The sequence below is a fragment of the Delphinapterus leucas genome, chromosome 12, assembly GCF_059928025.1.
Source record: "Delphinapterus leucas isolate spDelLeu-1000000601 "Yukka" chromosome 12, BTC_Dleu_Yukka2, whole genome shotgun sequence".
Classification (NCBI taxonomy): domain Eukaryota; kingdom Metazoa; phylum Chordata; class Mammalia; order Artiodactyla; family Monodontidae; genus Delphinapterus; species Delphinapterus leucas.
The window spans coordinates 88,895,096-88,916,121 of NC_143140.1; the positions used below are offsets into that span (position 1 = coordinate 88,895,096).

The following is a 21,026-nucleotide window of genomic DNA, read 5'->3' on the forward strand; positions in this document are numbered from 1 at the left end:
TTGTGACAGATGTTCTGCAAAAATTGGAAACGACTTATGTGCAAGAAAGTTTGGAAAATGCTGAATGAAAGGTAAATGGCTTTTCTTGCTATGAGGCTTCTCAGAGAGTCTTTAGAAGGAGACACTGCTGGGCAAAATTACAGTAGGAAACGTGGCCGGTGAGTCTCCGAGCAGGGGAACGGCACGCAGCAGTCCCTGGATGCTGGCCCGTGTCCCCTTGGGGGACCTGGTGGGGTGTGGACAGCCCACTGAGGGTGCTGTCACCATGGGCACGGCTCTGTCGTTCTCTGGACAGGCCCGAGGAGCAGGGTCGTGGGTTGTCTTCGAGAACACACCGCTGCTGAATAACGACCACAAGGCCAAGTGGGCACCCACTGCCTCGGACCTGCCCTCCCCAGAGGGAGCCTCCACTGCCTCCCCCACCCTTGCCCCCGCCATTTGTGTCCCCCCAGTACTTCTCTCTCTTTGGGGTCAAGTTCCCCAAGAAGGTGACCCTGAGCCCTGATCTTGAAGCACAGTTGACCCTTGAGCAACACGGGTTTGAACTGCACGGGTCCACTTAGACGTGAGCTTTTTTCAATAGATACCACAGTGCTACACGCTCTGTGGTTGGCCGAATCCGTGGATGCGGAGCTGTGAGTATGGAGGAGGGTGACTCTGGGCTTGAGCATCCCCGGATTTCAGGACACATGGGGGTCCCTGGCACCGGCCTCCTGTGGATACCAATGGACCACTGTACTGGAACCACTGAAATGGTGCTCTGATCCCATCCTTCATTTATTTCCCCTCATTTGAATACTGGGGTATAGATGTTGTTACGGGTTGAATCTCGTCTCCCCAAAACCCACATGTTGAAGTACTAACCCCAGTACCTCTGAATGTGGCATGGAGACAGGGTCTTTACTGGGGTGATCAAGTGAGGTCAGTGGGGTCAGTCCTAACACACTAGGGCTGTGTTCTTATAAAAAGGGGAAATTTGGACACAGGGACAGACGGCACCGGGGGAAGAGGTGTGAGGAGACAGGGAGGAGCCCGCCATCCACGGGGCAAGGACGGAGGCCTGGGACAGCCTTCGCTCGGCCCTCAGTAGCAGCCAACCCTGCTGACACCTGAATTCCGGACTTCTGGCGCCCAGATCTGTGAGGCCATGTATTTCCGTTGCTTAAGCCGCCCAGCCCACGGTGCTTTGCTACAGGAATTAATCCAGAGATCAGAGGCCCAGCCTCTGGCCTCCAGGAGCTCACAGCCTCCCAGAGCAGCCGGGCAGTGATGAGACTCGTGGAGGGCAGCCCCATGGCTGTGCCGGGCGCTGGCCCCTAGGCCGGGCTGCCCTGCGTCACCTTTCACTGCCTTTCATGCCCGCCATGGCCCACGCCAGTTGCCTTTCCGGGGATTTCCTGAAAACACCATGCAGAAGATCCATGCAAACAGTCCTGAAAGTCTCTCAGGCCAGGTACCGTGAGAGATGCTAGCACACCTCCTGAGCCACGACGCAGGCTACAGTTGTGCCCCCAGGTGCAGGGCCCTGGGGTGGTAGCTGGCACGGATACACCTTTAACTGTGTGCCAGGCAGTTGACAGATACCAACTCATCTAATCCTCATGGCAACCCTGTGGAGTGGATACTCCTGGTATCCCATTTTGCAGATGGAAAACTGAGGCCCTGAGGGTTAGGCAGTCAGTCTAAGGTCACAGCTGGTGAACGACGGAGATGGCATTTGAACCAAGTTATTCTGGCTCAGGATTTGCACCCTTAACTGCCCGTGTATACTAGCCCCTCAGAGGCCAGTTCACGGGTGGGAATGAGGCTGGAGGAGGCCGGTGGGTTGGTTGTGAAGGGAGGGGTCAGGCTTGGCGTTGGTTTTGCATCCAAGTAGCTCCTGCAAGTTAGTTAGTTACTTAGCTTGGATTCTCAGGTGAGGAGAGAGTGCTTCCTGCTTTACTGGATTAGCATGGAGGCTGAGAAGTAACAGCTGGTGTTTGGTCCACCCTCAGTGCATCAGCATCGTTTTTGGTGGGAGAGAAGGGCCCACAGACTGGGGCTTAAACAACAGAAATTAATTTTCTCACAGTCCTGGAGGCTGGAAGTCTGAGGTCAAGGTGTTGGCAGGGCTGGTTCCTCCTGAGGCCTCTCTCCTTGGCTTGCAGACGGCCGCCTTCCTCCGGGTAGTCACATGGTCGCCCTGCCCTCTGTGTGTGTCTGTGTCCTAATCTCCTGTATATAAATAAGAAACTCTATGTATAAGTTTAGGGTGCAACCTACTGACCTCATTTTAACTTGATTACCTCTTTAAAGACCCTGTTTCCAAATTCTGAAGTACTGGGGTTAGGGCTTCGGCATGTGAGTTTGGGGTGAAGGAGAGCACAGTTCAGCCCCTAACTGGGAACAGAAGCTACAGTCCACTCAGGAGGTGGGGAACACAGACGCTTTTCAGGCCAGGCTTCTGGGAACCTCTGAACACCCCTTAGGGACACCCCTACGAGTGTACACACACGCACACATACACACACAGTGCTGGCACACCCGTAAAATTAGATCCAGTCATAAATGTAAGAACTGTTTCTTGAATGCTTTCTATCTGCTGGGCACAGTGGAGCTTGGCAGTTGTCAGCAAAATAGAGTGTTTCTGAGTCCCATGGTCCTGAGTCTCTTCCTTTAACTGTCTTTTCTTTTTTAAATTAAATTAAATTTTTTTTTTTTTGGCCCCATGGCATGCGGGATCTTAGTTCCCTGACCAGGGATTGAACCCATGCCCCCTGCAATGGAATCAAGGAGTCCTAACCACTGGACCGCCAGGGAATTCCCTTAACTGTCTCTTCTTTTTTTCTGTTTTGGATTTTCACCAGAGACCAGTCTGGGAAATGCATGTCATCCAAGAGGGGGAAGTTCTGCATTTGTGCACAGCCAGGAGGAGTCATCGGACTCTCTCCCCTGCTGTCATAACAACAGCTCACCCCGACCCAAGGCCTGAGCTTTAAGTCCATCTGCTGTGTCCCACCTGAGTTGGTTCGGCCCACAAGCTAAGCATGGGGTTTATGTTTTTAAATGGTCGAAAAAAATTAAAAGAAGAAGAAGATTACGTGACACATGAGAATTGGATGAAACTAAAATTTCCATGTGCCGAAATGAAGCTCTATGGGGAGCTGGGTGCACGTGTTCATTTACGTCTCATCCAGGGCTGCGTTAGCACTTGGACTGAAGGGGAGCAGCTGCAGAGACCAGACGGCCCAGAAAGGCCACTACGCCCAGGCATTTACCACGGGTCCCTTTACAGAAAAGCTTACCTCCCGCCCCAGGCTTTCTGATCCGCATAGCCGCGCCATGGGGTGGGGCAGGTGCAGTCGTCAGGATTAAGGCTTAGAAGATGAATAGCGTACAGCTTGGTGCTGACGGAGGCAGGCTTTGAACGGGCTCGCTGACTCCAAAGCCCCTCTCCCATGCGCTGTCCACACGCTCTTTGGACGTGGCCCGGTTCACAGCAGCCCCCAGACTAGTCCCCTCGGTTAAGGGCAAGCCAGTCCTTCCAGATGCTCAGGCCAAACGCCTTGGTGCCTCTGGACCCCTCCCTTGCTCTCATACCCACACCCAGTCCGTCAGCAAATCCTTTCCTTTCTACCTTCAATCATATCCTGAGTTTGCTTCTTTCCATCCCGGCCTCTTGCTCAGGCTCAGACTGTCTCCGGGGGCCCACAGGGTAAAGCCCCAGTCCCGGCGGGGCCTGCAGAGCCCTGTGCCCTGGCCCGTGGCCCCTCCGGCGTCTGTCCTTTTGCTCCCTACGCTGGCTCTCCGGCAGTCCTGCTGGCCTCCTCGCTAAGCCCGCCGGGCCCCTGCTCTTGCCGGCCCCTATTTCTGCAACACTCTTCCTCCATCCGCAGGGCTCGCCCTCCTCCCTCCCTCAAGGCTCACATCACCTCTGAGAGGTCATCCCTGACCACTGGCTCTGTGGTCACAGCCCGCACCTTCCTGCTCAAGATCTTCTCCGTCGCTCTTCCCACCTACTATGATACAGTCTAGCATGTCCCTCGCTGAGTACAGACCTCTGCTCTGAGATGTTTGTTTCTTCGTTCACTGCTGCGTCCTCAGTGCCCAGAGCAGAGCCTGGCAGACAGTAGGCGCTCTACTTTGTGCAGTGGGTGAGTGAGTGGGTCCCTTTGCGGGGACAGGGCGGTGGGTAGCTGAGGGCTGAGCGGCTTCCCTTGGACAAGGCTTCCACACAGTGTCTCGAGGCTACCCCGCCCTGGAATGTTGGAGCCTCATCAGAAATAGAACCGAACTGGCTCCTGTCTGCACTCGTGGGCTAGCCCACGTCCCAGGAACCCCAGCCTCAGTGGTGGCATCTGTGCGCGCTCGGCCCTCTGAGCTCTGGAGGTGGGGAGGGTAAGTAGGGATGTAATAATGGCCGGCTTCTGCTGCCTCTGTCCTAGGACAGGTGAGGACAAGGTGGAGGCCGAGGACGCCTCTGCTTTGTCCTCTGATTGAGGCCTGGGTGAGAGCATCCTGCCTGGCAGCTTTCTGTGTCAGTGGCTTGGGTGCAGGCAAAGCAGAACCATCGGAGCTGGCCGCTGGCTTTGGGGAGGAGCCTGGGGTGTGTGGGACAGTCCGTGCCCCTAAGAAAGGCTGGGCCTTTGATGGCCAGGCTGGAGCCTCACGGCGGCCTCCCGTGCTGCTCCCACGCTTCTGGCCGTTTCCGTGCTCCTTGGTGTAGTTACCACCTGTCCCCTAATGGCCTTACTGAGCGGTGCTGCTTTGGAGGAAGGTGCCGGGGTCAGGGGCTGAGAGGAGAGGTCTGCTCCACCAGGACGGACCCTGGGGTTCGGTGCCGGGGCAGCCGCGGCCCACCCCGTCCCCGCCCCACCGCAGCACAGCCCGGGGGGTGGGGGATGCCCAGTGGCGGCAGGGTCAGGAGCTCCAGGGCCGGGATCGCAGGGTGGCAGGCAGGCCCATTCTCCCACAGCCCTTCTGGAAAGTCAGCCCGGTCGTGGTGAAATCACACCACTGTGAGGGTCACCTGAACCTCGGGAGCCCTGGTGGCCGGCTTTTCACCTGCAGATCTGGGCTTGCCCCTAACGCCTCTTCCTTCTCTGTTTTCCCAGAGGGGAGCCCGGCCTCTCTTCTTACCTCTGAGGCCTCAGGAGGTCCCAAGGCCTGGGGTGAACAGTCCTGGAACAAAAGAAGCGTATTTGCGTGAAATCTGTGTTTCACTGGCCGTTGGGCAAGTTGAGTGGCAGCGCAAGAGTCCTGGAAACTTGGTCGCTGGTCACTGGCCCTGGGGCTTTCGAGCCAGCAGTGTGACAGTGGACAAGGGACTGACCTCTGGGGCCTTGGTTTCTTGTCTCTAACACGTGGGTAACTCGAGGGTTCTCGCAAGATCACATAAATATCAAGATCAGCGAGGAGCCTGGCCGTCACCCGAGAGGCCAGTGAGGACGGTGGCACCGGCTTTTCCCAGCTGGTGCTTACCCACGGGCCTTGGTCGCTTCTGCCCCCTGCGATCTGAGCCCAGGAGGACCCGGCCACCCCGATGTGAGCCTGGACCAGGGGCTGGGAGACCGGGGGAGGGAGTGATGCAGGGCAAGGGGATGGCCTCCCTGCTCTCCGGTCCAAGAGGAAAACAGAGCTCCCAGGCCACGGAGAGCCGGAGGGTGCTCTCTCCCCGGAGAAAAGTGGGCAGTGGTGTTGGTCCGGCCGGGGAGGCGGGGGCAGGGAGGGTCCCGCTTCCTCCCCAGGTTGTGTTGGGGGCAGGATCGCACCCTGGCTGCTTCCCAAGCCAAGGACTCATGTCAGGGGAGCCCGTGCATTTGGGGCTGGTTGTGTTCGAAAAACCCAGTCGCTTCCTCCAGTGCAGGGAGAACCCAGCTCTCCCTTCTCCCGGGAGTCCCCTTCACTCCTCACACAGGACACTTCACTTTTGGTCACCAAATGTGGGGTGTTTGCCTCACACCAAACACTTCTCTGCAATACCAGCGGAGTGTCCCACAGTGTAGCCCAATTCTGACGCCATCTACCTGGAGAGACCCCGCAGGTTAAGGGCTCGGACCCATGACACTGCCCCTGCCCCTCAGATGCCAATCACTGTTAGATGCCCAGGTTACCCACACTTCTGTCCGACTTAGCCGTAAATCAGGGTCCCATGACCTCTTCCCCCTTTGGATTCAAGTGATTTGCTAGAGCGGCTCAGAGAAGACAGGGAGACATTGATTTGTTCACCAGTTTATTAGAGGATGTGGTGAAGGATCAGAGGACAGCCGGAAGAGGAGATACACAGGCGAGGTCGGGGAGGCTCCCAGTGCAGGAGTTGCTGTCCCCGTGGGGCTGGGGTGTGTGGGTGTGTTCGCTCCGAACCCTGGCTACTGAGATTCTAATGGACACTTCACCACGTCGTCAGCACGAACCCCAGTTTCAGCCCTTCTCCCCGCTCAAGAGAATGGGGGCAGGGCTGAAAGTTCCAAGTCTCTAACCACGGCTTGGTCTTTCCTGTGGCCAGGAGCCATCCAGGAGCACACCTGGGGCCACCTCGCTGAGCGGAAGACACTCCTATGGCTAGGAAATGTCAAGGGTTTCAGGGGCCCCATGCCAGGAACAGGGCGGGTGAGGGGAGACCAAGATATAGTTTCTATTATCTAACTCGGGCACCTGGCCTGGGCCTGCCGAGGCCCTGCCTTGGGGAGGTTTGCCCCCAGCACTCTTCCTTCCCTCCCCAGCAGTGAGCGCTCAGTCCAGGTGAGGGGGGGTGGTTTGCAGAGCTGCAGTTCCCTGAGGTGGGCTGTATTACCAGGCCAGCCGGTGGCCAGCTCCCATTGTCCACGGAGTGAAGAGGCGAGAGTCCCAGGAACGAGACGGTGCACGGGCAGCCCCTGCATCTGTTATCTGTCCCTCCTGTGTGCACAGGGAGGGACGTGGCCTGAAGGTCTGGGCTGAGCTGGGGGGAGGGGGAGGTGTTTTCTGCCTGGGGCTCTTTGAGGTCTTCTATCAGCACCTCTGGCCGGGGCCATGGAGGTCTGTGCCCAGACGGCCCCATTGGCCCTCTTTCCTGGGGATTCAGGGTGCAGTCCAGCAGCCGGGAGCCTGCCTGGGGACGCAGTGAAGCTGGGTGAAGTCCCACGTGGGTCCCAGAGAACACGGTCGTCCTACGTTGGGACAAGGAGGTAGGGAGACGGGTCCGTCTGGAGGGCTTGGCTCTCCCATCACCCCAGCCAGACCCTCACTCCACCCTGCATCAGATGCCAATCACAAGTAGTAGGTCCTGTAGCTGTGCCTGGCGGCCAACGTGCTGTCTTTGGTTTATCCAGATGATAAAGAGTTTTAAAGAAGGTAATCCCTTTGGAAGAGAGCGCGGGGAGGCTCGCGGCGCCCTTGCTCACTGCTCTTGCTCTGTGAACTCCAACTCGACAGAATTAGGCCCTCAGCCCAGGGCACTCCCTGGCCCAGCAAACGATTTGGCCCGTCATCCTCCCGCCCTTGCCTGAAACCCGTACCGCAGGGTGAAAGATTATTTCCAGTTGGTTGCCTTCCAGGGCTGTTACGCTTAGACAGCAAGTTGATTTCAGACCAGCCCATTGCACAGAAACCCACATGAGACACTGACCCTGGGCCCCGCGGCCGAAGAGGTCTGGTCAGAGCTATGAGGGTGGTGCTTCAGCCATGCTCACCATGGATGACGCTCTGGAGCAGGTCGGGGAGTTTGGCTGGTTCCAGAAGCAAGCCTTCCTGACCCTATGCCTGCTCTCTGCCGCCTTCGCCCCCATCTACGTGGGCATCGTCTTCCTGGCCTTCACCCCGGACCACCGCTGCCGGAGCCCCGGGGTGCCCGAGCTGAGCCATCGATGCGGCTGGAGCCTGGCCGAGGAGCTCAACTACACGGTGCCGGGCCCCGGGCCCGAGGGCCAGGCCTTCCCCCGCCAGTGCCGCCGCTATGAGGTGGACTGGAACCAGAGCGCCCTCGGCTGCGTGGACCCGCTGGCCGGCCTGGCCGCCAACAGCAGCCTCCTGCCTCTGGGCCCCTGTCGGTACGGCTGGGTGTACGACACGCCTGGCTCCTCCGTCGTGACCGAGGTACGCGCAGGCCCTGCACTGGGCCGAGCCTGTGGGTTTCAGGACCAGGGAGGAAATGTATGACGAAGACTACAAGGTTAAGCTTCACGGCAGGAAAGAGGGAGCGGGGCTGTGTTCACTGAACTCTAGCATCAGCAGGCTCCAGGCTGGGCACTCGGGGTTCTTCTCTTGTTTAATCCTGCACAGACTCTGGGTGTTAAAGGAAGAAACTGAGGAGAGACCATCGAGAGCCGGGCTGAGCTGGGTTGTTTGGACACGGGTCTCTGGGGAGACCGGGGCTTCTCTTCTCTCTGCCCCACTGGCTCCTCGGCAGGCCTGCAGAATTCACCTGGGGTTAGTTTCCCCACTATTAGAATTGTGAAGCGCCGCCCCCCCCCCCCCACCCGCCCGCTGCATTCAAGAGCCATGGACACGTGACAGCTAAACACACTGGCCTCTGAGCTGGGTGGAAGCTGCCCTGGAGTCAGACAGAATCCCAGCCATGCCCCGGATTGGCTGAGCGAAACTGAGTAGGTTACTCAACCTCTCTGAGCCTTAGTTTCCTCACCAGTAAACCAGCGATGATAATGCCCTGCCCTCACAGGGGTCAGCCTGAAGGTGTTGACCAGACAAGCCGAGCTACGCTGGGTGTCCCACGGACGGCCCACGGGGGAGGGAGATGGCGGCAAAGGCTTTGCCTGCACAGTTTAATGAGTTATCTGAGCGTTTTCTTTGCAAATATTTTAGTAAAAAGGCACCAGGCTTTTTTTCCTTCACGGACCCTTTGGAAAGTGTTGTACCGTGACAAGCGTGGGCACTGGGAATCTAGAAACAGACCAGGACGGAGAATTATTGTTCTCTGTGTCTGCAGTATACTCTGCTTGGAAAGGATCAGATGCAAGAATTCATCCACTCACTCCTCCATCTGTTCATTCAGTAAACGTATTCCGAGCTTTTCCTCTGTTCGGGCACTGGGTGTGATGCCAGGAGGGAGACAGAGAAGAAACCTATGAGGTTTAAGGAGTTTGCAGTCTCCAGGGAGTGAGGGACAGATGGCAGTGGTGGGAATAAGACTGGCATCCCAGACCATGTGTGGGAGATGCGGAGGGGCCAGTGGGCTCTAAGGAGGGGGATCTTAGCTACTGAGCTGATCATGGGGGTCTTCCAGGAGGAGGTGGCATTTTTTTAAAAATTGAAGTATAGTTAATGTACAATGTTGTGTTAGTTTCAGGTGTACAGCAAAGTGATTCAGGTATACATACCTACATATCTATTTTTTTTCAGATTCTTTTTCCTTTAAGATTATTACAAAATATTGAGTATAGTTCCCTGTGCTAGACAGTAGGTCCTTAGGAGGTAACATTTGAATGGAGCCTCGGGTGGTATTTTGAGCAGCAAGGAGGGGGAACAGAGTGGGCGGGGAAGCGTGAGCCAAAGCTCAGGGGAGAGGGAGCCGGTGCTACATTCGGACAGCAACGAGCTGTTAAATTGATTGGAATCCAGGGTCCAGTAGAGGAGTCCCAGGGGAGAATGGTGGTGCCAGCTCACCTTCAGGCCAGAGCACTGAGTCCTTACCAGATCACCAGATAAAATACACGTCACCAGATAAAATACAGGACGCCCGTTAAATTTGAATTTCAGGTCAACAACGAACACTTTTTTAGGATAATTAAGTCCCAGGTATTGCACGACATTTGCTACAAATGTCGTGCAATACCTGGAAATACGACCAAGGGTGAGAATGCAAACACTGCAGGGGGCATACTTATACTAAAACAAGAGTTGTTTATCTGAAATTCCAATTCAACAGGGCACCATGTATTTTTTTTTTTCTCTAAATCTGGCCACCCTGGCTTCGTGCCAAACAAGGGAGCTTGCTGGTCAGGCAGAGGACAAAGACCGTCCTCGCTGGACCTTGGGGATGGTCCAGGCGCTGGTGGGCGTGGGGCTGGGGGCTTCGTCAGGCGGGGAGAGCCTGAGGAGGCCGAGACATGAGTCCCGGCGGGACTGTCAACCAACATGGTTGTCACAGGAATGAAAAGAAGAACCGATTTAAGGGACACAGGCCCGGCAGGGGCTGGGGGCCAATTTGCCAGAGGGTTCTGGCTGGGAAGGAAGGGGAACCGAGCTCCTGAAAACTGAGGCTGGAACACAGGGCAGCGGCAGTCTGTGCAGGCCTGGGAGCCTGGCCAGGAGGTGGCCTGAGCGGGACCGTGGACTTGGAGAGGAGGGGACACAGAAACGATTGGCCAACTGTGGGCTCCCAGTTGCCCTACGATCCAGCGTTGGGGAGGCCTGGGAGGGCGAGCTGAGGGGCCGTAGGGTAGAGCTCATCTGGGGACCCGTGGAGTGTGAGGGCCGGTGGGGCCCGGCTGGAGGCGATGAAGGGCCATGAGAGCGCGGGCCTTGAGGTCAGCAGCGGGAGCACAATTTCTCCCGGAAGGAGTGGGCTTCCCTCTAACTCTCCCTTCCCACTGCCTCAAAACCCCTTTTGCCCCCTCTTCTCATCCAAAGCTGAAGCTTAATTTGGGGAGAATTCACCTTTGTTGTTCATTTCTGCAGAGATAATCTTTAACTTGGCCTTGCCTTGGACATTGGAACTGGCTTAAGGGAGGACAATGAGGAGACCTGTTTGAATACCCGGCTCCGCTCCCCCCCTCGTCCTGAGGGCGGAGGTCAGGGTCCATCTGGGGCAGGAATGTGCCGTTTCCAACCTCGCCTGATCCCAGGGATCACCTGGATTCCGATTTGTATCTGCTGAGACAGGATCCATGGGAACCTGTATTCTAACGAGGACGCTGGGTGATTCTGTGCTCGGGCGAGCTTGGTGAATACTATACTGCTCTATAGGTTGTATTCCCACCACACGGCCTGGTCCCAGTGAAATCCCAGCAGGGACGGTGACCCGGCCTAGGGCACCCCATCCTGCACTCCCCCTGTGCAGCCCCAGGCTTTCCCCAGGGGCCAGGCTTGTCTTCCTGGTGGCACAAAAGTGTCTGGGGGCAGTGGCAGGGTTTGGGAGCACAGGGCCAGGCAGGCTCCCGAGCCTTGCAGGTGCCTGCAGACCGAGATCCTCAGCGCAGCTGGGGGCAGAGTCCTCAGGGAAGGCGGGGTTAGCAGGGAAGGCCGGGTGCCCCTTCCTTGCGCTCCGTGAACACTCTGGCTTCTGCACATCCCCGGGGAAGGATGGCACCCAGGGCATTTCAGGAAGGGTGGCAGGGACATCTTACAAAGATGCTGACTGCAAAGAGTAGAACAAACCCAGGGCAAAAAAAACGGTGCCCTGCGGCTTTGGTGAAATCTAGAATGCACAGAAAGTCGTCTTGGGCGGAGTGGGCGGAGGCTGCAAAGAGGCGCTGCAGGTGCAGACCTGGGACAGCTAGATAACACCCAGGAGTGGCCTCCCCCGCATTCTGCTGACAGGGACCAGGGAGCAGGAAAGCCAAAGATCTGCAGGAGGAGCTTCCTGGCGAGGGCGTGTTTTCAGCTGAATTTTAAAGGGAATAAACACCTGGACCGGCAGAGAATGGGAGTGACTGGTATCTCATCCTGTCTCTCAGATCTGAGATACTCTTGCGAGCAGACAGCGGGCTCTGGGCATGAGACAGATGGTAGCGCGAGCTCAGTATTAGTTTCTGAAAGTCCAGTGGTAGCAAGGAGTTTTACCTGTGTTTTATTTTTAACAGTGCTCATGATGGATCCCCGGGACCAGGAAAAGGGCATGGCTCGTGTAGGCAACTTTAGATTTTTAAAGGTGGTGGGTAACAAAGCCTCCACGGAAAAAGTTAAATGGTTTATTATCTACCAAACCATTTGCACATGATTTGTCCCTGCAGTGCCTGCACTAGCTCTGTGATGGTGACAGGATGGGCACCACACACCTATCAGACTGGGAAACTGGGAGACTAAGGCCCAAAGTTGCTAAGTGACCTCCCTGCATCACACCCCACTGTGTCACCTGGTGGGGCGGAACCATGAATCCAAAGTGTCCCTGGACACCACCCAGCTGGTGCTGTGCCAGGAATGGGGAGGTGAGGGCCCCGGCTGCTACCCCCCAGCCCCTCTCGCGTCGCTGGGGCGCCGTCCTGCTTTCTGCACCTCTGAGCTCTAAGCGGTGATGCTCCTGCACTCGGGCCTCCCAGCTTGCCCAGGCGTGTGGGCATCACCACGCATGTGCCAGGCATGGACGGAACCCCACACACACCAGTGTCCTTCCCCAGGGGACCCGCTCCTGCCTCTGCCTAGGTCTTTCCCCCTCAATCCCTCCCTCCGAGTCTCCTGCCACCCCTGGGTCCCCCCCACCCCACTCCCTGCACACTGTAGCACACAGGCTGCTCCCTAGAAGCTCCCACCGCCGGGACTGTGTGTCTTTGCACAGCGATTCTCGTGTTGACACTCAGCTCCATCAGTCATGACCAATTTACATAATTACTGGTAGAATTTACATAATTAAACATATAATTAATATGCACTTAATTAAGGGCCTTGACCAACTCTGGAAAACATTTATTTTACCACATTTATGTCTTTGGATAATTACTTTGCTGTATTTCCTTTAGAAACCTTCCCTTTTGACCATGCTGTCTTTTGGTAACTGTCAGTGGCACTTGACAACAGCCTCTTTAGTGTATATTGAGGGTAAAGCCACGATAAAGATATTAGGCATATAATGACATTGACTGAGATTCACCAGAAACCTTGAATTTGTCTTATGAAAATGTGGTAAAGAGAAAAAGGTGTGAAGCACCTGGGGGATCCCACATTTTGTGTTGTACGTTTACGGTGTCTGGAGGGAGGATGGAAGGTGTAGTCTGACTTACAAACGGTCTTGTGTTTTCGGCCCCTCCGACCGCGGTGTGACCCGCAGTTTAACCTGGTGTGCGATGACTCTTGGAAGGTGGACCTCTTTCAGTCCTGTGTGAATGTGGGCTTCTTCCTGGGCTCTCTGGGCGCCGGCTACATTGCAGACAGGTACGTAAAGGCCGATCCGACTAAACAACATCAACACCGTGGAGAGAATGGACTTTAGGGGCCAATGGCGGGAGAATGTGGCCAGTGGGAATCTTTGCAGAAGTTGAGGGAGACAAGACATGGCAGTGAGTGCTTTGGAGTTTGTGGGGCAGCAGGACGGAGGCAGGTGGGGATTTAGGATTGATTTCAGAGGTTGAAACTGCACGCAGAGTGTATAGCTGGGGTGTGCGGCTGAGAGGAAGGGGGACAAAGCCACTGTTTATGCGTCTAGCAGATGGGTGGAGGCGGGCGGGGCCATTTTTTGAGATGGGACAGAACGGGTTAGGAACAGCCTCGGTTGCTGCTTTTTGGGGTGAAGCGGGTGGGAGCAAAGCAAGAGTTCTGTCTTGGAAGTGGTAAGATTGGAGATGTGTTCAGAGTAGCCTGTGAGACAGAGAAGAGGTGCCAAGTAGGCAGCTGGATTATGAGGTTTGGGCTAGAGTTACATACTTGGGATTTGTCACCGGCAATTGGTATTTAAAGCTATAAACCATGTCTGAGATAAGCTAGGAGAGGGCATATGGAGAGAAGATCCACATGTAGAAGTTGGCGGGCAATGGCAGTGTCAGTGGAAGGTTGAAGGTAAGTGAGAGATGAGAGAGTGGATTTTTGTGTGTGGATGACTCTTCCCCACACCCCCCCCCCAGTATTTCCTTAAAGCATGTTAATTTCACGTTAACATGTGGGAAGAAGTTGGAGTGAATTTTTCAGTCACAATAGATTAGAATATTTTTAGCATTTATTTATTTATTTCCAGGAGTAGATAATTTTCATGTATGAGTTTAAAAAATATATATTTGTTTTGTTTCTTAAATTCCACATATGAGTGAGATCACATGGTATATGTCTTTCTCTGTCTGACTACTTTCACTTAACATAATACCCTCTACGTCCATCTATGTTGTCACAAATTTATTCTTTTCTAGGGCTGAGTAATATTGCATTATTTTATATATATATATATAATGTATATACACACACACACACACAGCAAATCTTTATTCATTCATCGATTGACGGACACTTAGGTTGCTTCCATATATTGGCTATTGTAAATAATGCTGCCATAAACATAGAGGTGCAGATACCTTTTTGAATTAGTTTTTTTATTTTCTTTGGAAAAATACCCAGATGTGGAACTGTTGGATTGTATGGTAGTTCCATTTTAAATTTTTGGAAGAAACTCCACACTGTTTTCCATAGTGGCTGCATCAATTTACATTCCCACCAACAGTGTACTAAGGTTCCCTTTTCTCCACATCCTTGTCAACACTTGTTATTTATTGTCTTTTTGATAATAGCCATTCTGATAGGTGTGAGGTGATATCTTGTAGTTTTGATTTGCATTTCCCTGATGGTTAGTGATGTTGAGCATCTCTTCATGTGTTTGTTGGCCATCTGTATGTCTTCATTGGAACAATGTCTATTCAGATCCTCTGACCATTTTAAAATCTGGTTGTTTGTTTTTTTGATATTGAGTTGTATGAGCTCTTTATATATTTTGGATATTAACCTCTTATCAGATATATTGTTTGCAAATATCTTCTTCCATTCTGTAGACAGCCTTTTCATTTTGTTGATAGTTTCTTTTGCTGTGCAAAAGCTTTTTAGTTTGATGGAGTACCATTTGTTTGTTTTTGCTTTTGTTTTCCTTGCCTGAGGAGACATATCCAAGAAATATTGCTAAGACTGATGTCAAAGAGCCTACTGCCTATGTTTGCTTCCAGGAGTTTTGTAGTTTCAGGTCTTACATTTAAGTCTTTAATTCATTTTGAGTTTATTTTTGTATATAGTGTGAGAAAGTAGTCTAGTCTGATTCTTTTGCATGTAGCTGTCCAGTTTTCCCACCATCAGTTATTGAGGAGGCTGTCTTTTTCTTGTTGTATATTCTTGTCCCCTTTTTCATAGACTAATTGACATATAAGTGTGGGCTTATTTCTGGGCTCTCTATTCTGTTCCACTGATCTATGTGCCTGTTTTTGTGCCAGTACCATAGTGTTTTGATTACAGTGGCTTTGTAGTATATTTTGAAATCAGGGAGCCTGATACCTCCAGCTTTGTTCTTCTTTCTCAAGATGGTTTTGGCTATTTGGAGTCTTTTGTGTTTCCATACAAATTTTAGAATTATTTGTTCTACTTACATGAAAAATGTTATTGGTATTCTATGGTATTGTATTGTATTGAATTCAATACACTGTATTGAATCTGTAGATTGCCTTGAATGAAGTATTCTTCCAATCCATGAGCACAGTATATCTTTCCATTTTTTTGTATTGTCTTCAATGTTTTCATCAATGTCTTGTAGTTTTCTGAGTACACATCTTTTACTTCCTTGGTTAGATTTATTCCTAGGTATTTTATTTTTTTTGATGCAACTGTAAATGGGATTGTTTCCTTAATTTCTCTTTCTGATAGTTTGTCATTACTGTATAAAAATGCAACAGATTTCTGTATATTAATTTTGTAGCCTGTAGCTGCTGAATTCATTGATTAGTTCTAATAGTCTTTTTGGCGGCATCTTTAGGATTTTCTACATATAGTATGTCTTCTGCAGTGACTGTTTTACTTCTTCTGTTGGATTCCTTTCTTCTTTCTTTTCTTTCTTTCTTTCTTCCTTCTTTCCTTCCTTCCTTTCTTTCTTTCTCTTTTCTTTCTTTCTTTTTTTGTCTGATTGCTGTGGCTAGGACTTCCAATATCATGTTGAGTAAAAATGGTGAGAGTAGATATCCTTGTCTTGTTCCTGATCTTAGAGGAATTTCTTTCAGCTTTTCACCACTGAGTATGATGTTGGCTGTGTGTTTGTCATATATGGCCTTTATTATGTTGAGGTATGTTCCCTCTATGCTTACTTTCTGGAGAGTTCTCCATTATAAATGGAGGTTGAATTTTGTCAAAAGCCTTTTCTGTAACTATTGAGATTATCATATGGTTTTTATTCTTCAATTTGTTAATGTGGTGTATCACATTGATTGATTTGCAGATATGGAACCATCCTTGTATCCCTGAGATAAATCCTGCTTGATCATGGTGTATGATTTTTTTTTAATATATTGTTGTATTTGGTTTACTAATATTTTGTTGAAAACTTTTGCATCTATGTTCATCAGTGATATTGGCCTGTAATTTTCTCTTTTTATGGTGTCTTTGACTGATTTCAGTATCAGGGTGATGCTGGCCTCTTAGAATGAGCTTGGAAGCATTCCTTTCTCTTCAATTTTCTGGAATAGTTTGAACAGGATAGGTGTTAACTCTTCTTTAAACGTTTGGTAGAATTCACCTGTGAAGCTGTCTGGTCCTGGGTTTTTGTTTGTTGGGAAATTTTTAAAAAAATTACTGAGTCCATTTCATTACTGGTAATTGGTCTGTTCATATTTTCTATTTCTTCCTGATTCAGCCTTGAGAGCTTGTATATTTCTAGAAGTTTATCCATTTCTTCCAGGTTGTTCATTTTATTGGTGTATAATGATTCATAGTAATCTCTTATGATCCTTTGTATTTCTGTGGTATCAGTTGTAACTTCTTTTTCATTTCTGATTTTATTAATTTGAGCCCTCTGTCTCTTTTTCTTGATGAGTCTGGCTAAAGATTTATCAATTTTGTTTATCTTTTCAAAGAACCTGCTCTTAGTTTCATTGACTTTTTCTATTGTTTTCTTAGTCTCTATTACACTTATTTCTGCTCTGATCTTTATAATTTCTTTCCTTCTACTAACTTGGGTTTTATCTGTTCTTCTTTTTCTAGTTCCTTTAGGTGTAAGGTTAGGTTGTTTATTTGAGATTTTTCTTGTTTCCTGAGGTAGGCTTGTATCACTATAAACTCCCCTCTTAAAACTGTTTTTGCTGCATCCCATAGGTTTTAGATCATTGCGTAGATGACTCTTTAAAACAAGATGGCTGTGAAGGAAATGGGGAAGTGGAGAGGTGAAGGGTCCAGGAAGATGAGAACAATATCATGGAGAGAGCAAGGAACCAAAGGGGCTCAGTCAAGGGCTGGACCCAAGTGCAGTGGGTGAGGCTGCCTTTGGGAGGAGACACAGGAGAAAACGGATGCTGGTACTATTATGTCTGAACATTCTTGGGTAAGAAGATGTGGGCTTCAGACAAGAAGTGTCTCTATATAGAAGTTTGAGGCAAGAAGACATGGAGTATATAAATGAAGTAGACATGCTGGAAGCCAGGAAGGAGGATGACAGGGAAAGGCAGAGGGCTTGCTGGGCCTGGTGGGGAGAGATCCTGGGTGTGGGCAAGTTCAATGTAACCACATAAGAGGTTGGTCCCTTCCTTCCTTGCCTTACTGCCAGAGAATGTGGGATAAGATTTGAAAGATCAAATCAATAAAGCACAATTATGGGATGAAGTTTTAGCAAATAATTTGCCCATTTTATTCATGAAAAAGGAAGGGAAAAACGCTTTTCAATAGTTATCCTATTAGGGGCTTTCCTGATGGTGCAGTGATTAAGAATCCACCTGCCAATACAGGGGACATGGGTTTGAACCCTGGTCTGGGAAGATCCCACATGCCGCGGAGCAACTAAGCCTGTGCGCCACAACTACTGAGCCTGTGCTCTAGAGCCCGTGCTCCACAACAAGAGAAGCCACTGCAATGTGACGCCCACACACTGCAACAAAGAGTAGCCCTCGCTCACAGCACCTAGAAAAAGCCCACACGCAGCAACGAAGACCCAACGCAGCCAAAAATAAATAAATTTATTAAAAAATATTTATACTATTAGAACTGGAGGTTTTCCCAGAAAAGCTAGTATGACCATCGAGAAGACTAACTATGTGGGGGAAAAGCCTGGTTTCTGGTGCACCCTGTTAATAATAATACAGTCTGTTAAATACAAAGGTAATGAGAGGAGATGAGTCTGAGAAGTAGGAGAGTCAGTGAGGGAGGCCACTCATCCTTGGCTGAGATGCCATGTTGCTGAGAGCGCTCAGGATTCCTCTTCAGAGTGGCTTAATGAACCCCGCAAGAGCCGCTGGTCGCTGTTCACTGAGGATGGACCAGTTCAGGCTTTGAGGAGGGGCAGTGATCAACGGACTGCATGGTCCCTCAGAAAAACTGTCTTGTCTCCCACGAGAGACACTTGCTGTTCCATCGTCCCTGTGAATACTCAATACTCACCTCACCTCGCTGTCTCCTTGCCTCTGAAGGTTTGGCCGTAAAGTATGCCTCTTGGCCACCACCCTCATCAGCGCCATCTTGGGCGTCCTGACGGCCGTTGCTCCAGACTACACGTCCCTGCTCCTCTTCCGCCTGGGGCAGGGGCTGGTCAGCAAGGGCAGCTGGACGGCTGGCTACACCTTGAGTAAGCATGCGCTGGCCCGAGGTTTCCACACACTTTAAGGAGCCACGGAAGTCAGGTAGTGGGGTAGAATGGGATGAAGCCAAAGGTGGAGGTGGGTTTTTTTGGGAAAGAGGATGTTTGCAGGGTCTAGAGAAAGTGTGGTCATTCTAGCTGTATTTGTTGTCTGCGTGACTAGGGCTGGGCATGCTGTCAGGATGGCGTCCTTCTCTCTCTCTCTTGCACGCTCTCTTTCTTTTTGTTTGAGAGACACTTATGTAACCACTTTAATAAATCAGTGTTTCCTATCAACTAATCCGTTTGGGAAAAGAAGATCACATGTGATGTGGTTACAACGATGGGGGTGTGCAGGAAGGGGAGACAGGTGGGAGAGTATTTTAACATTTTAAATATGAAAGAACCAGCATCTTTCAAAGTAAATACAACAAACTCAACTGGTTTGAAGGACACTAAACAGTTAGGAGAGAAGACATAGAGGAAGTAAAAGAAGAGATAAACATAATGATTTTTAAAAATGAAGTGCAAAGCAATGTAATTCTATATACTATTTTTTTTTTCAAATTTTCTCTGAAGGGTAAGAATAGAAAATGAAAAATACTTCCTTAGAAGAAGGTAGTATAAGAACCATCTGTGCTCCCCTCAGCCGGTTTTTGGGCACATCAGACAGCAGTGAGGATAATCCACATTTCTGCCATGTCTTGCCATCTCTGAAAACGAAGTCCTATGGCTTGGCATCCTGAGAAATAGTTCACTAGAGCCAAGAAAAATCATATTCCTCCCTTGAGAAACCATGAACACGCTGGTTACGTGTAGTGAGTTCAGCACATACTTAGTGAGAGCCCAGCCACCTATATGCCGAACGTGCACTACTTGGCCCATGGTGAAGAGGATTAATTTTAAGGTCAAATCTACACTGACCGGCTGTGTGGTCTTACAGACAAGTTCCATAACCTCTCCGTGCCTCAGGATCCTCCGCATGGGAATGACAAGGCTGTGAGGTAGATGAAGTGCCCCAGGTGTAGCCTAGAGGGATGCCCGCCCCAGACTCCTCCCTGCAGCGCGCGCACCTGCTGCCATTTGGCAGGCAGGGGGCGAGATGGGGTGCCAAGAGAGATAAGGCCCCCGTCCTCCCTCAAGGAGCTCAAAGGCTAGAGAGAAAGGGAGACCCACCGGGAACCCCATTTACCCGCGGTGGAGCGACAGCTACTCCTGGCCTCTTTCTTCCCGCGGCTGTCCCCGCTTGCTGTGGGCCACACACCCCCTGGTCCTGTGCGCGCGGCTCCTGCGCAGTCCCCTGTATTGACTCCTCCTCTGCTCCCCGACCCCTCAACGTGGCAGGACCCAGGAGACTGTGCTCCCCCATCCCCCAGTCTGTCCCACCTGTGCCCCCCTCCCCAGCCCTGTTGTCCCCTTTACTTTCAAAATCCCTCCGGAACCCCATCATCTCACTCCTCTGCTGTCTCCACGGCTCCCAGACACCAGCGTCACCTCACCTCCACGGTGGTCTCCCCGTGGCACCTACAGGCAGCAGCACAGTGAGCCTTTAATAGACGTGGGATCGCGTCACCCCTGTGCCGCGGCGGCTCTGCGTTTCCCGCAGTGGAAGCCAATGTTCTGGGCAAGCCTATGAGGCCCCCCAGGAGGGCGCATTGCCCCACTGACGGGGGTCCTCGTCCACAGGGCCACTGCGCTGCTGTTTCCTCTGCCTGGAACTCGCTTCGCCCTTCTGTGTTCGGCTAAACTCCCTCACCTGTTGCAGGTCTTGGCTCAAATGTCATGCACGAGCTCCACCCCACTGCTCTCTGAAAATCTGCACCCCCTCCACCCTGGACTCGCCTGAATCCCCTCGGGCCATCTACCTTTTCTCTCCGCACAGCGCGCAGCGCGTTATGACCCGGCTGTGACTTCTCACTTGTGTGTGTCGTCCACCATCTCTCACGAGAATGCGGGCTTAGGAGGGCAGGACTCTGCCGACTGAGCTCACGATACATCCAAACACCCACAACAGGGCCAGGTCCCTGGCGGGCACGCAAAGACCGTTGTGAAATTAACGAGCGCTCCCGGGGGTCGTGGAAAATAGTCCAGCTCGGCCTGGAGCCGATGGGAGGAAGGCCCCGGGGAAGAGAGCCCGGCAGACTGAATCCTGCCCCGAGAAAAGGAGAACTCCAGACGGCAGATGGGGGGTTTCAAAAAGGGGCGGCTGCAGGAGAGCCGGGGCAAAAGGACTGGGCCTCGTGGGGAGGAGGCGGAAGGGTGTTTGGGGAAGGAGCCCCGGAGGCGCACGGAGGAGGCGGGGGCGCGCCGCCCTGGCTTCTCTCCTCGGTGGAGCCCACCAGTGACGCTTCTCCTGTTTCAGTCACAGAATTCGTGGGCTTGGGCTACAGAAGAACGGTGGCGATCCTCTACCAGGTGGCGTTCACGGTGGGGCTCGTGCTGCTCTCCGGGCTGGCCTACGCTGTCCCTCACTGGCGCTGGCTCCAGCTGGCCGTGTCTCTGCCCACCTTCCTCCTCCCGCTGTGCTACTGGTAGTGTGTCCTCGCGGGGACCCCGTCTTCCCGGCGGCCAGGGCGGCCCTACCCGCAGGCCTGGGGCTTACAGCCATCTGTGCCGTTTGGGGAGCTCTGTCACATTCCCCCGGGGCGCTGCCCTCAAACAGAGCTTCTTCCAACTCGCATCC

At 52.1% G+C, this 21,026-nt stretch overlaps 1 protein-coding gene across 1 annotated transcript in view; it reads left to right on the forward strand.

Moving 5' to 3' along the window:
• The first annotated feature begins 5,522 nt into the window (after positions 1 to 5,522).
• The window catches only part of SLC22A1 (solute carrier family 22 member 1), a 34,944-nt gene continuing 19,440 nt past the window's right edge, over positions 5,523 to 21,026 (forward strand). The window contains exons 1-4 of the mRNA XM_022560675.3: positions 5,523 to 8,052; positions 12,899 to 13,002; positions 18,198 to 18,352; positions 20,706 to 20,874. Of these exons, the coding sequence (XP_022416383.1) occupies positions 7,642 to 8,052; positions 12,899 to 13,002; positions 18,198 to 18,352; positions 20,706 to 20,874 (839 nt within the window). The 5' untranslated portion in view covers positions 5,523 to 7,641. The remainder of the gene's footprint in view (positions 8,053 to 12,898; positions 13,003 to 18,197; positions 18,353 to 20,705; positions 20,875 to 21,026) is intronic.